General features: G+C 37.5%; 1 protein-coding gene across 2 annotated transcripts in view; it reads right to left on the bottom strand.

Moving 5' to 3' along the window:
* SAMSN1 (SAM domain, SH3 domain and nuclear localization signals 1) overlaps positions 1 to 12,797 on the bottom strand; it is a 176,375-nt gene that overhangs the window by 130,713 nt on the left and 32,865 nt on the right. For both annotated transcript variants that reach the window (XM_050782363.1, XM_050782360.1), the window contains exon 3: positions 2,206 to 2,246. In XM_050782363.1, the coding sequence (XP_050638320.1) occupies positions 2,206 to 2,246 (41 nt within the window). The remainder of the gene's footprint in view (positions 1 to 2,205; positions 2,247 to 12,797) is intronic.

Here is a 12,797-nt window from a genome sequence, read left to right as displayed (position 1 = left end):
TATACATATAAATATATATATATTTGGACCTTTTCATACTTTATATATATTTGAATCTTATCACACTTTGGGATTTAACTAAAAGTTTACAGGAAACATAGAGTAGAGACAAACATGCTTAAAAAAACACAAGGATTCAATCAGCAAATTTCAAAAATCTGGGAAATTCTTCAGGACACAGACTCCAGTTTCTTCAACAAATAAATGAAAAGACACAAATGAAGGGACATGAACTGAATCCAGCTGAGCTTTTTGGATCCTGATTTAAACAAACCAACTCTGAAAAAGCATTCGAGTCTGTCAGAAATAGTTCAATATTGACTATATATTTGGCAATATAATGTCATTTGTCTTGTTTTGTTCTAGTGCAGTAATGGTATTGTGATTATGCTTTTCAAAAAATAATTCTTATTTTTTAATAATATACACTGAAGCATGAAATTATGTGTCTGGCACCTGCTTTATTAATACAAAAACAGTGGGGATGCAGTTGGGGGAGTAGAATGGGTAGAAATGAAATTGACTATAGATTGATCCTTGTTTAAGTTTGGTGATATGAGTTTATCATTAACTCTTCCTCTATGTATGATTGAAAATTTCCATAATGTTTTGAAACAGAAACAGAGGATAGGATTATGCTGACTGGACCGTGCTAATCAGTTCATGGGTGAGGGTAAACATACACACATCTCATCACTCCCTGTTACAGCTTAAGAGTTTTCCACTATTCATATATTTGATAGTCATGTACTCACTTCGGCAACACAGATACATATTCTTGACAGTCATTAAATTAAAACGAAGGTTATCCTTTTTAAGCTCAAAATTGTAAGCAAAAACATGCATATATAAGGTTTCCTTTTTCTTAATCTTTTGTTTGTTTTTAATTTTTTAATGCAAAATGCTTAGGACATCTCTTGGCATGTAGCAAGAATTCCAAACAAATAAATCTGTTTGTAATACTGTAAAGTGAGGTAGGTGTATAACAACATGAGACATCATTTCCATCAGGAGAGTGGTGGGCAAAAAAAAAAAAAAAACTAAGGAACTCAATGGAGACTTCAATTTTATTTTAATTGCTTGGAATCTGAGGCGCACCTTCACTGATCTGGTTTATGTTAGAAAAATTGTAAATTGGTCAGCATCAGACACTTTCCCTTTAATTCAATCCTCCTGTCATCTATATTTTGGTAGCCTATATTCTGTGGAAGCATCAATCACAAGCCAACAGCTACTATTTTGTTTAAGTACGTGCCTTGGAATTAGTGAATTTCTTATTCATGGTCAGAATAAACAGCCTCACATATGTGGCGATAAGACTGAGAAAGGTCCTCCCGAAATCCCTTCTTTACTCCACCTCATGCTTAAAATGCCAGTGTTGTAGTTTAAATAGTTAATTGTAACTAAAATACAACTACGCCACCCTGACAGGTCCTTAAGCTGTTAATCACCCAATTACCTACTTACTATGGATGTGTTTTATATTTTTAACTGGGAGAAAGCTTTGAGCGGGGTGGAGGGGGGGTGGGGGGGTGCGGACAAAAAAGGAAACAATATGAAAAAGCACAGAGTGCCCGGGTGGGAATAGAGTAAGAGCTTTTGAGAAAAGGGACACCCAGAGAGAACGTCACATAATTCACAATTTGGCTTCAGACCAATTCAGGGTGCAAGGAAGCCATTCTTCTGCATCCTCGGCAAGCAATCTGAAAGTTTCCCCATAAACCGGCTTCCTGCCCCTGTGTATTTCCTACTTATCAATTAAAATCCCATTACCTTATGCAACATGTGTATGTCATGTCCTCTGGCAGCTGGATGTGCTGAATGTAAAGCCAGACTGACCTAAATAACCTGAGACTCTTTGCAAACACATTTTTATGTGGATTAGAAACATACTTCGGAAGATTTATAGGTCACTGACAGAAATATGTTTTTATGTATGCTCCCACTTTAATCTAGGCCTGGTTTAGACACGTTTCTTCTGAAAATTTAATTTTCACATCCCTGTCTACTGGAATGTCACAACATAGCTTTCCCATGCATCAGCATAAACAGAGAAATGGTAGCAAAGCAATCCACATCTAGATTTGTACTTGACAGCTGCAAAAAAAAAAAAAAAAAGTACTTTGGCACGAAGTCCACTAAAAATTCACATTCAACATTACAGAACTAAGGGAACATGAAGTTTACAAAGTCAATTTGACTTACTTTCTCTTTTTTGGTTTTGCATTCTCCAAATTAGAAACCCCCTGTAAAATAAAATAAAATAAAATAAAATAAAATAAAATAAATAATATAAGACAAAACTGTACCAAGAGATCCGAAAGAGAATTCATTCATTTTCTACTATAATCCAAATGCAGTTCATTTAGCCTCTTCCCTAGCAAAAAGACTGATATGTTCCCCGTTGTATTTTAGTAACGTGTCACAGAAGTTTGGCTCAAATTTTCACTTTTTTTTTCCTTTCGTCTTTGTAACTTTGAGAAAGATAAGATGTCTCCTTTATTAACTAGGGCTTATACGTTATTTTAAGCTATTGCCAGTTTAAAAAAGCCCTTGCCAGTTTAAAAAAACAACAACAGGTCTTTTAAATTAAAACACCCAATGAAATCCTCATTATCTAAACCTTCTGTCCCTCCGTCAATCCACCAAAACCAAGGAGACAGATACATACCACGGTGTGTTAGTTATATCATAGAGTGCCTTCATTTGAGAAAGATGGAAAGTAGCTTATCACAATACCCTGAGGGTGTTGAAATATATCTGTGATTCATCTGACCTTTTTCTTCAGACCCAGTGACAGTTGTGTAAAATCCCTTACACTTTGGGGAAAGAATTTATCACATTTTTCACCATCCTTGAAAGAGCTTAAACTGCCCTAGGCACCTTTAAAAGCCCTTCAGATTCTCTCTTTTTTATTTATCTACTCCTCCATTTAAAAAACATTTACTGAATATCTACATGAAAGGTAACCAATTGTGTTCTGGAGAGGCTCATTTGTTTGGCATGGCAGGAATTTACATACTAAAGAAAATTGCAACCAATATTCCACTTCTGAGAGGAAAAAACACAAATGCTAAGGCTAAGAGGAATGGTGAATGTAAACCGAAAAAAGGAAGTTTGATTTGATTATTCCAGTGTTAATAGTACCAGCCTGAGCACAGTGAAATCTAAGATAACCTTTCCCCAAGATAGTGATTGAAGGGGCCATTTATCTAATCTTTATTTTGTTTGTATCAAGATTTTTAACTGCAGAGGACAATTTGGATATCTTATTTTCCTAGCGGTTGAGCAGAGCGTTACTAAAATCCCACGTGCTGAAACAGTCGCTGAACTTGAGGAGCACACATTACCAAGTTTGAAATACTTGTGCATAACCCACAGGACATTGCTTGTAGGGAAGAGGTGGCAGATGGGGGTTGTAGGTAAGGATGTGGGAGTCATGAATTACGCCCTAATGTGAGTTAGGATATCAACAGGCTTTTGAGGAGTTAATGGTCAGGTGGACCACTTCTTCCATTCTCTATGCTTTGTCATCCTGTACCCTAGAAGTACACAATCTCTATTCAAGGTCTTTTTTTGAAATTGTTTAGGTCTTGGGCCAGATCTCTCCAAACCTCAGATTAGAAGCTAATGGTGTTCCTTGCCCTGCAATCAGTAGCCACACACATTTAACAAGCTTTGTGACAATCGTGAGGAAAGAGGACAGCCACCCATCTTTGTAGTAGTGCTTTTCTGTTATATATATTTGGAACTTACTAGGAAAGAACAAGAAAGCTCCATGCTCCACAGTCTATGCAATCGGGACCAAATATGTCCTAATAGTCAAAATCCATCATCCTGAGTCTCATTAGTTTGTCATATGGGTTTAGATAAATCTCTTGGGATTATGAATGTTGCCCTCTTCAAAACAGAGTGTACCTTTTGTGAGAATAGACAAGATTTGCAATAAGGAATATGGGAAACATTCGATACCTTTTAATTTTTAATTATTCAAGTCACAGTATTTTGGAATCAACTTATATCAGCATTCCTCTGCCTTTGCTATCAAAGAGGTTAATTCCAGATGACTCACAAAATGTATATGCAATTGAGCAAGAGAGTTTGAATCTAGAAAGAAGAAGTATTATGCAAACACAGTCTCCTGTATCACCTGGGTGAAGCTTTTGTTAAGACAATTAGCTACGGGACCCACACAAAGCTTAAACACTTGTAACAGCTGATTGTGGTGAGAGGAACATAATTTGCTTCTGGTTTGAAGTTCGGAGACATCTGGACTGAGATTAAAAGAATTTCCTAAGACCACAAATTGAGATTGGTTACTTTTGCTATGCATGTTGTCACAATATTCTCTAGGGACTATCCACTTTGTTCTGGTTTTACTGGAATGGGGGTCATCCAATTTTTCCTCATGATGAATCAGTATAGGTTTGGGAAATTTTGTTAAAAGACTTTCTTGTAATGAATATTTTGGGCAAAAAATTGAGCTGAAACTTCTTTTTAATCTCTATTAAGATGAAAGAGTTAGTGTAGTTCTCCTTAGGCAACCTGCTTCCTACAAGGTAGGGAGAGTCAAGCACATTAAATGTGGGTCTGGAGTGTGATTATGTGAGGAACAGGGATTACTTAAACAGGCCAACATCTACTTAATTAGAATAATAGGTCTATTCCCTTGGTGTTGCCTAGTTGTAGATTACTATTGAACTGGTTAAGCAATTTTTAGTACTGCTTATACCAGACTCAAAGCAGCTGTGGAAAATGTAAATGGCTTTCAATTCTGACTGCTGCGTACATAAGCAGACTGTCACGTACGTTGGAGTTCATACCCTGGGTACTTTATTCCTAGAGGGGCAAGTCAAAGAAAGACTACATGCAGTTTTATATTTAGAACCACAGCTGTGTGTGTGTGTGTGTGTGTGTGTGTTTGTGTGTATTCTACTCTGAATTCCAAAAGGAAGATACCACTTCAGAGAGTTATTTCAGTGAAATGAATGTCTAGTCCATTAATTTGCCATGAATACCGGGTAAAACTTACTCCTGTTAGCCTTCACTTCAGTACCCCTAAGTTAGGCAGTAATCATTTGTCTTACCTTTCATTCACTAGGGAATGTGTGGCTTAATTTTATTTTTCTCCCTAGCAATTGTTTGAAATTAAAAAGTGAAATGTAAAAAAATTATTACAAATGAACCAATAGAAACTAAGAAACATTTCCAGGCTGTGTTATTTTTAAGGTAAATGAAGGAAGGCTCTAAGAGCAAAGCACTTTCATGTATAAAATTAGGTCAAAGTTTTAAAAAATAGAAAGAGAAGATGTACCTTAAAAGAACAGATAAATTGTAGATATCAAATATATTTCTATTCTCATGCAGAGGTTACAGATGACTATCCTTTGGGATTGAGCCTAATATGTGCCTGTTTCTTGCTTTATTGGTTTTTAAACCTCACTTTCAAATTACAAAGTCAAAAGGAAAAATATGAATATGTCAGGAGTTGTTGCCTAGCTAATGGAAATGTGAAAGGTGATTCTGCACCAGAGAAAACTGATTGGCAGTAATCGATGATGCAAATCCCATGGTGAATTTTTAAGACTGTAGAGCTGATGCAAACTTTGATTTGAAAATGAAAAACTTAGGCTCAAAATGATAAATGGACTCATTTAGGATCAAGCATATTGTGCTTTACCTTAATTAAATACTGGTGGATTTAAAAAATTTCGAATACATTTTTTTTTTTTGGGAATCGTACAAGTCATTCATTTCTACATTCACATTTTATTCAACAAACACTTATTGAACATCTACTATGTACCAGACACTGTGGTAGGGGAGAAAAGATTTCTTTCCTCACCTATCACAAAGTTCATGGCTGATATTCCTATAACAAAAGAGACATTAGCAGGAGAAGATAATATACACTTATTTAATAAAAGTTTTATGTGGCAGGAACCTTCAGAAATGAAGACTCTAAAGCTCAGAGAAAAGTGTATTTTTTTTGAATTGCCATGCAGAAATATGATTGGAGGACAAAAGGTATGATCTGATGGTAATAAACTGGAGGGAATTTAGCAAGGCCTGTTTGTTCAGCTTCTTCTTGGTCTCTCTGTGGGACATCCCTTTTCTCTGAGTATAGGGCAGAATACCTGTCATGAGAGAGCCTTCAGAGGAGGAGAAGGGGAAGGTAATTCACAGACGTGATCTTCTTAGATTTTATGGCCTGATTCCGGGTAGAAGGAGAGAGGGGGAATTATAATTCTATGGCCTGTTTCAGGGGAGAAGGGGGCAATAGAAATTTCAGTTTCTATGGTCCACTTTAGGAGAGAAGGGGCGAGAGAAGGTCAGAGGTATCTTCCTGCTTCTGCTGTTTTCTTCATTTCCTTGACTTTAAGATACTCAGTAATAGGGTTAGGCTTTGTGTCCCCACCCAAATCTAATCTTGAATTTGTAATCCCCAGGTGTTGAGGGAGGAACTTAGAGGGAGGGAATTGGGTCATGGGGGTGGTTTTCACTATGCTGTTCTCGTGATGCTGAGTGAGTTCTCACGAGATGTGATGGTTTCATGAGTGGTTAACAGTTCCTCCTACACATGCATTTCTCTCTCCTGCCACCATGTGAAGAAGGTACTTTCTGCCTGCTTCCCCTTCTGTCATGATTATAAGTTTCCTGAGGCCTCCCTCGCAGCGGTTTGACTAAGAGTCCGTTAAACCTCTTTCCTCTCTACAGATTGCCCAGTTCTGGGTATTTCTTTATAGCAGTGTGAACATGGTCTAATACATTCAGTATGCCAATGTGTCATATTTTAAGGTAGCATTTCATGTGCCCCTCATTGTTTTAGAGGCAAAAAAGAATTGCAAGTAGTCTTTCTCTCAATTATCTATCACCAATAACTGTTGATCTCAGAATCCTATTAAATTCCATTTTTTTAGCTTTAAAGGTTAAATGAGTTAACTTATGTAAAATCCTTACATGATGTCAAACACATTGGAGATACATATAGATGATATTTCTCATTAGATAAATTGTTTATTAATAGTTACATAGAATTCTGATTTTGAAGTGAATTGAACATGGGTACAAACACATACGTAAATATGTATAACATGTAAATTCCTATTAAAATAAACTAATTTAATTTGTAGTTTGCTTAATTCATTCTCTTGCAAAAATGAAGATTGTTCACTTGCATAACTAAAACGGTTATATTAATATTAAAATACAGTGATTCCAAGAATGCCACACGCAAACTGAATAAGTATGTCTCTGGACATTTCTTGGCTTCCTATGTTTGAACAAAGTTCCTACAGATGTTCAAAGAAGACATGACAGTTCATTTTTAAAATTCCAATAGACATATGGCAAAGAGGATGATTATGAAACTTCAAAGTTAATAGACTAATTTTTCAGTGTGTCTAAGGCAATCAGAAAGATGAAAAAATACATATTGAACTATCAACTGTATTCTCAAAACAAGAAGATTTATGTGACCAGTAACAAATGATCACAAATGTGAAGAAGTCCTACTGCCTTCCTCCATACCTGATTGCAAATGTATGGAAAAAATCCAATGAAGGAGAAGTCTCCCAAGTTATGAATGAGATCACTACGGCAAAGGGGAATGTTGGTAAATATCAGAGCCCAGTCAGTTAAAAAGCAGGTTAATAAGAACAACAAGGATAAAATCCTATCCCTTTTGTGATTTCTTGATTTTTTTTTTTGCAGAATATTATTTGCAGAATAATAACAGTGGAATACATACAGTACCAAGCATAGTTCTAAATGCTTTATGTGTAGTAATTAATTTAATCCTCACAACAATCTGTAGGATTGATACTACTACAATTAACCTCAATTTATAGATAGGTAAACAGAGACACAGAGCAGTCAATATTCTTGCCTAAGCTCACACAACTAGTAAGTGATAAAACTAGGGTTTTGTGCGTGGTGTCTGTTAGGCAGGGACCTGGACCCGACATGGCAGCACCACTCGGCGTAGCAGGCCCTTTGTTCCAGCAGGCCCTTTGTTTCGAGACTTCCCTCCCTCTTTGAACACACCCTCAGACTTACATACATCAGAGGTTCCAGCTGGGCAGTCACACTCCCCCGTGACCTGCAGCTCACCTGCATTCCACAAGTTCGTAAACAGCAGTTTCGGCTGACAATTTCCAAAGACCCCTTCCTCATGACCCTTACTCAGCTCCTGCCCTACTAGTTTCAAGACCCCCCAGGCCCTGTTTGCACAATTAGCTTCCTTACCTCTCAGGCTATACGAAGCCCCTACCTTCCTCCCTCAGTGCGACTTCCTCGGCCCATGCCTTTGACCGAGGAACCTTGCCCACAGGCCCTAATAAAAGGCTATTCTCACTGCCATTTGCCTTGTGTCTTCATTCCTGGTTCGGCTCCAGCCTCAGTTTAACTTTACAGTGTCTTCACTACTTCCTGATACTACTTCTATGCTTGACGGCATAGATACAAAATCTACCTATCATCTAGGTCAGAAATTTCACAAAGAAGCGCTATTGGCCAGAAGGGAGATTAGCTACAAAAATGCAGAGAAATGTAATACCACATGTCACTACTAAATAAACACCTCAGAAAGAACACCCTTCTTCAAGCACTAATACTAATAAGTTAGTACTATTTGAAGACAAGTGTGTAGACAGCACACTGATGTGTTTTAAAGGTATTAATCATTTTGTAGCTGCCATCATCATCATCAGAGAATGCCCAGCAATTTATGACAGCACATTTAATTAAAAGCGGGCACTTCAGGAACCAATGAATTTAGGTGGCAGTTTGTGCATTAGAGGCTCCCCACCCCCGCTGCCCAAGCATATTACTGTGATAATGTTATGGTCCTCAGGGAAAACAGATTTTATCCTCCTGTGAGAATAAAATGAAGAAGGAAAAGCAACAGCTCTTTCTGATGGCAAAAGTGAGGCTTTCTTGCCAGCCTGTTCAGCTCCTGTCTTCAAGTAACAACCTCATACAGCTAATGAATTCTGGTTTCTCTAAGAGGGTGGTGTACAGCATCCACACACAGCCTCTCATCGCAGGGCAGGTCCTGTAGCTTATGGTGCCTGGAGAATGCACAGCGGCCATAATCCATCAGGAAGAGAGCTGGCAAATTGCACGAACTTTGCCATGTGTCTACTAGTGTGCGAAGAGAGCTTTATATCAATCCTAAAGCAACAAACTCTTCTCAGAGCACTATAAATATCCAGGATGGCAAAACAGGTTACCTAGGGGATGGCTATTTGCATTATAAAAGATTCCTCCTTTTCAAAAAGATTCCCTTCCAGATGTCTTAAAACAGAGCTCTCTTAAGTGTCCTTAAATGTGATTTATAAAATTATATTTACACAAGGTTTTAGAAAAGGAAAGAACAACTAATGTTTACTAAGTGCCATGTTTCCTGCCACCTATTATCTTCTTTAATCTTCATAGCCACGAATGAAACAAGAGCAAGACACACAAACTTGCACAAAAATGTGATAGGAAATCCGATGGGTGAAAATGTCAAATTCCATCTTTGCAATGGAAAAGCACTGAACTGGTACCCCAGAACCTGGCTTGTTCCAGAACCTGGCTTGCTCTCCCAGGGCTGCTACTAAACTGGGCAAGACCCAGGAACCCTCTCAGAGCTCAATCAGGTATCCATGTATAAAACCAAGGCTGATGAACAAGAATTTTAAAATCCCTTTCTGTAGAAACAATCCATGGTTCCTGATCTATAGTAGTTCAGTCCAATGTCAGTAGTGATGACAAATGCTTTTAAGAGAAAATTAAAGTAGGAATGGGCTTTTTTGCTTTACAGCTTTTTTTTTTTTAAACGATTAAAGAGATAACCATGGCTTTCATCAGATTCAATTAGTAGTTCTCCCGTAAGCCTAGGAAATAAAAAAAAGAACAGAGCACAATTAACCTTAATCTATTGATTTCATTTTATTTTAACATAAGTCTCTATTTACGGGAGGAAACCAATTAAAACTACCAAAAGGTGTTCATGTATGAATTGGTGGCAGAAGAACAGCTGTATGTAATCATAGATATAACAGGAAACAATAAAAATGAAGGAAAAGTGCAGCCTTTTTAGTCAACATAATCTATGTTTTACATATTGGCTTGTTATGAGTCATTATACAATCTCAAAGTCAAGAAAAGGATTACGTGCACTGTTTTGACATTGACTCCTCTTGTTCATAGTTTGATGAAGACCTAGCTGATGGATGCCATTGTTAATCTCATTTTCTTCCTTTAGTGTCTATATTATTAATAGCTATGTCAATGCTGATGATAATATAAGACAGAACAAAAAACTCTCAATTTTAATAGTTTAAGTCAAGTAAGAAATGCAGTTAAGTGGTTAGAATACCAACTTGGGAGTCACCTACTTTGACTTCTCCATTACTCACCTATTCTAAGATGACATGTCACATTTCAATGTGTCCATTTACCCATTTATAAGACACTAGACTCTAAGTGGTTTTTTAAGACCTTTTTTGAAAGGTTCTGGGACACTGTGCAGTGATAACATCTTAAACACCTCTCTTTCGTCATTTTTACCTCTAGTTCTTCCTTTTTAAGCTGACCTTAAATCTCACGTTCTTCACAGGACTTGTACCATTAAACTACGAACCACAGTTATGTGCTTAGAGTTAACACCGATTATTGATCATTTACTTTGTCTGAGTCTTCTAGCTAACAGTATAAAATACGTTGTCACTTTTTATTCTCACCTGATAATTAAGTAACAAATAGTTTTCTCATTTTATAGGAGAAGAAACAAGGGCGTAAAGAGTTTAAGGAACTTGTCCAAGATGGGATTTTTTTTTTCTTTGAAACAGAGTCTTGTTCTGTCACCCAGGCTGGAGTGCAGTGGCAGGATCTCAGCTCACTTCAAGCTCTGCTTCCCAGGTTCACGCCATACTCCTGCCTCAGCCTCCTGAGTAGCTGGGATTACAGGTGCCCACCACCACACCTGGCTAATTTTTTGTATTTTTAATAGAGACAGGGTTTCACCATATTGGCCAGACTGGTCTCAAACTCCTGACTTTGTGATCTGCCCACCTCCGCCTCCCAAGGTGCTGGGATTACAGGCGAGAGCCACTGTGCCCCACCCAAGATGGGATTTTTATAATGTTTGTTTGACTTCCTCCCCCAAATCTTGTGCTTCTAATTACTGTATTGCATTATTTTTAGGAATTCCTTCTGGGGATTCTTATAGAAGTTAGGCTTGATACTTATAAATCAGAATTTAATCACAGTTACTTATGTTACTCTCTAGATATTTTGAATATATATTTTCTTGCTGAAGTGGACATCTGTCTTTCATTGATCTGAAAATCAATGTGTAGAAGAAGGAATAAGAAGAGGAAGAGAGGAGAAAAGAGAAGTAGGAAGAAAAAAGGAAGAAGGAAGGAAGGAAGGAAGGAAGGAAGGAAGGAAGGAAGGAAAGAAGGAAAAAAGGAAAGGAAAGAAGGAAAGAAACACATTTTCTAACTTCTCTTGCTACTAGAATAAGGTATGTTGTTTAGGTCATATGTATCACAGATGCTAACTTGAGACATTGATACAAAACCTGACTAACATAGGGAAACAGCAAGGTGTGTGCATCTATTTTTAAGGTCACAAACTTCAGTGGAGAGAGTGTGGTTCTGGAGCCAGCCATTGTGGTAGTAGCTTCTGGATTTGGCCACTTCCTGACTGTGATAGAAGCAGCAGCAATCTTTGGTGGCTGGTTTATAGTGTGCCTTCTCGGCGTAATTCCTGCAAGCTTAGAGTATGTGTTTTCAGTTCCCAATAATTCTGGGCTTTCTATAACCTGTAGTATATTCCTTTCTGCTTAAATTAACTAGCATTCATTTGTTTATCTGCAAATAACCGTGATCAATATCTTGTCACATTAATTTTAGTTCCTGTATCAGTTATTTATTGTTGTGCAACAAATTACTCCCAAATTTAATGGCTTAAAAAATACACATTTATTATCTCAGAGTTTCTGTGGGTTAAGAATATGGGCCTGACTTAGATGAGTTCTCTATTCCATGGTCACTCACAGGATTGTAATCAATTGTTGGCCCAAAGGTCTAAGGTTTCATCTGATGGTTCAGCTAGGGAAAGGATTCTCCTTTAATTTTACTCAGTGATTGTTGGCAGCATTCAATTTCCTGAAGGCTGTTGGGCTGGAGGCCTTACTTCATTGTTGGCTACAGACTGAATGCCTTTCTTAGTTCCTTATCATGCGTGTCTCTTCCATGTGGAGTGGAATCTGGCTTCATCATAGTGTGCAAAACAAGAAAGCAACAGAGGCAGCCTGCTAGCAAGTCTTTTATATGCTAATCACAGAAGTGACTTCCTGTCACCTTTGCCCTTCTCTATTGGAATCAAGTAACATGCAAGGATGAAGATTACACAAGGACATAAATACCAAAAGGCAGATGTTATGGTTAGTTTATTTTATGTGTCAACATGGCTAGGCCACAGTACCCAGATATTTAGTGAAACACCAGTCTAGATGTTGCTTTCTCTCTCTCTCTCTCTCTCTCCACACACACACACACACACACACATACACACACACACCATGCACACCCTATTAGTTCTGTTTCTCTAGAGAACCCTGATTAATACAGTGGGGTTCATTGAGGTCCTCTTAAAGTTTTGCCTTCTGCAGTACCAAAAGGAAGGTAATAGAGTTTAATGTTGGACAACCCTCCACTCCAAAAAAAATCTTAAATGTATTTATAGAGCCATTTTAGTGCAGCAAATGACCTTAAAAATCATCTGGTCTAACTCTGTTAGTT

Source organism: Macaca thibetana, chromosome 3 (genome assembly GCF_024542745.1).
Source record: "Macaca thibetana thibetana isolate TM-01 chromosome 3, ASM2454274v1, whole genome shotgun sequence".
In the NCBI taxonomy this organism is placed as follows: domain Eukaryota; kingdom Metazoa; phylum Chordata; class Mammalia; order Primates; family Cercopithecidae; genus Macaca; species Macaca thibetana.
This window is presented reverse-complemented; position numbering and strand designations above follow the sequence as displayed.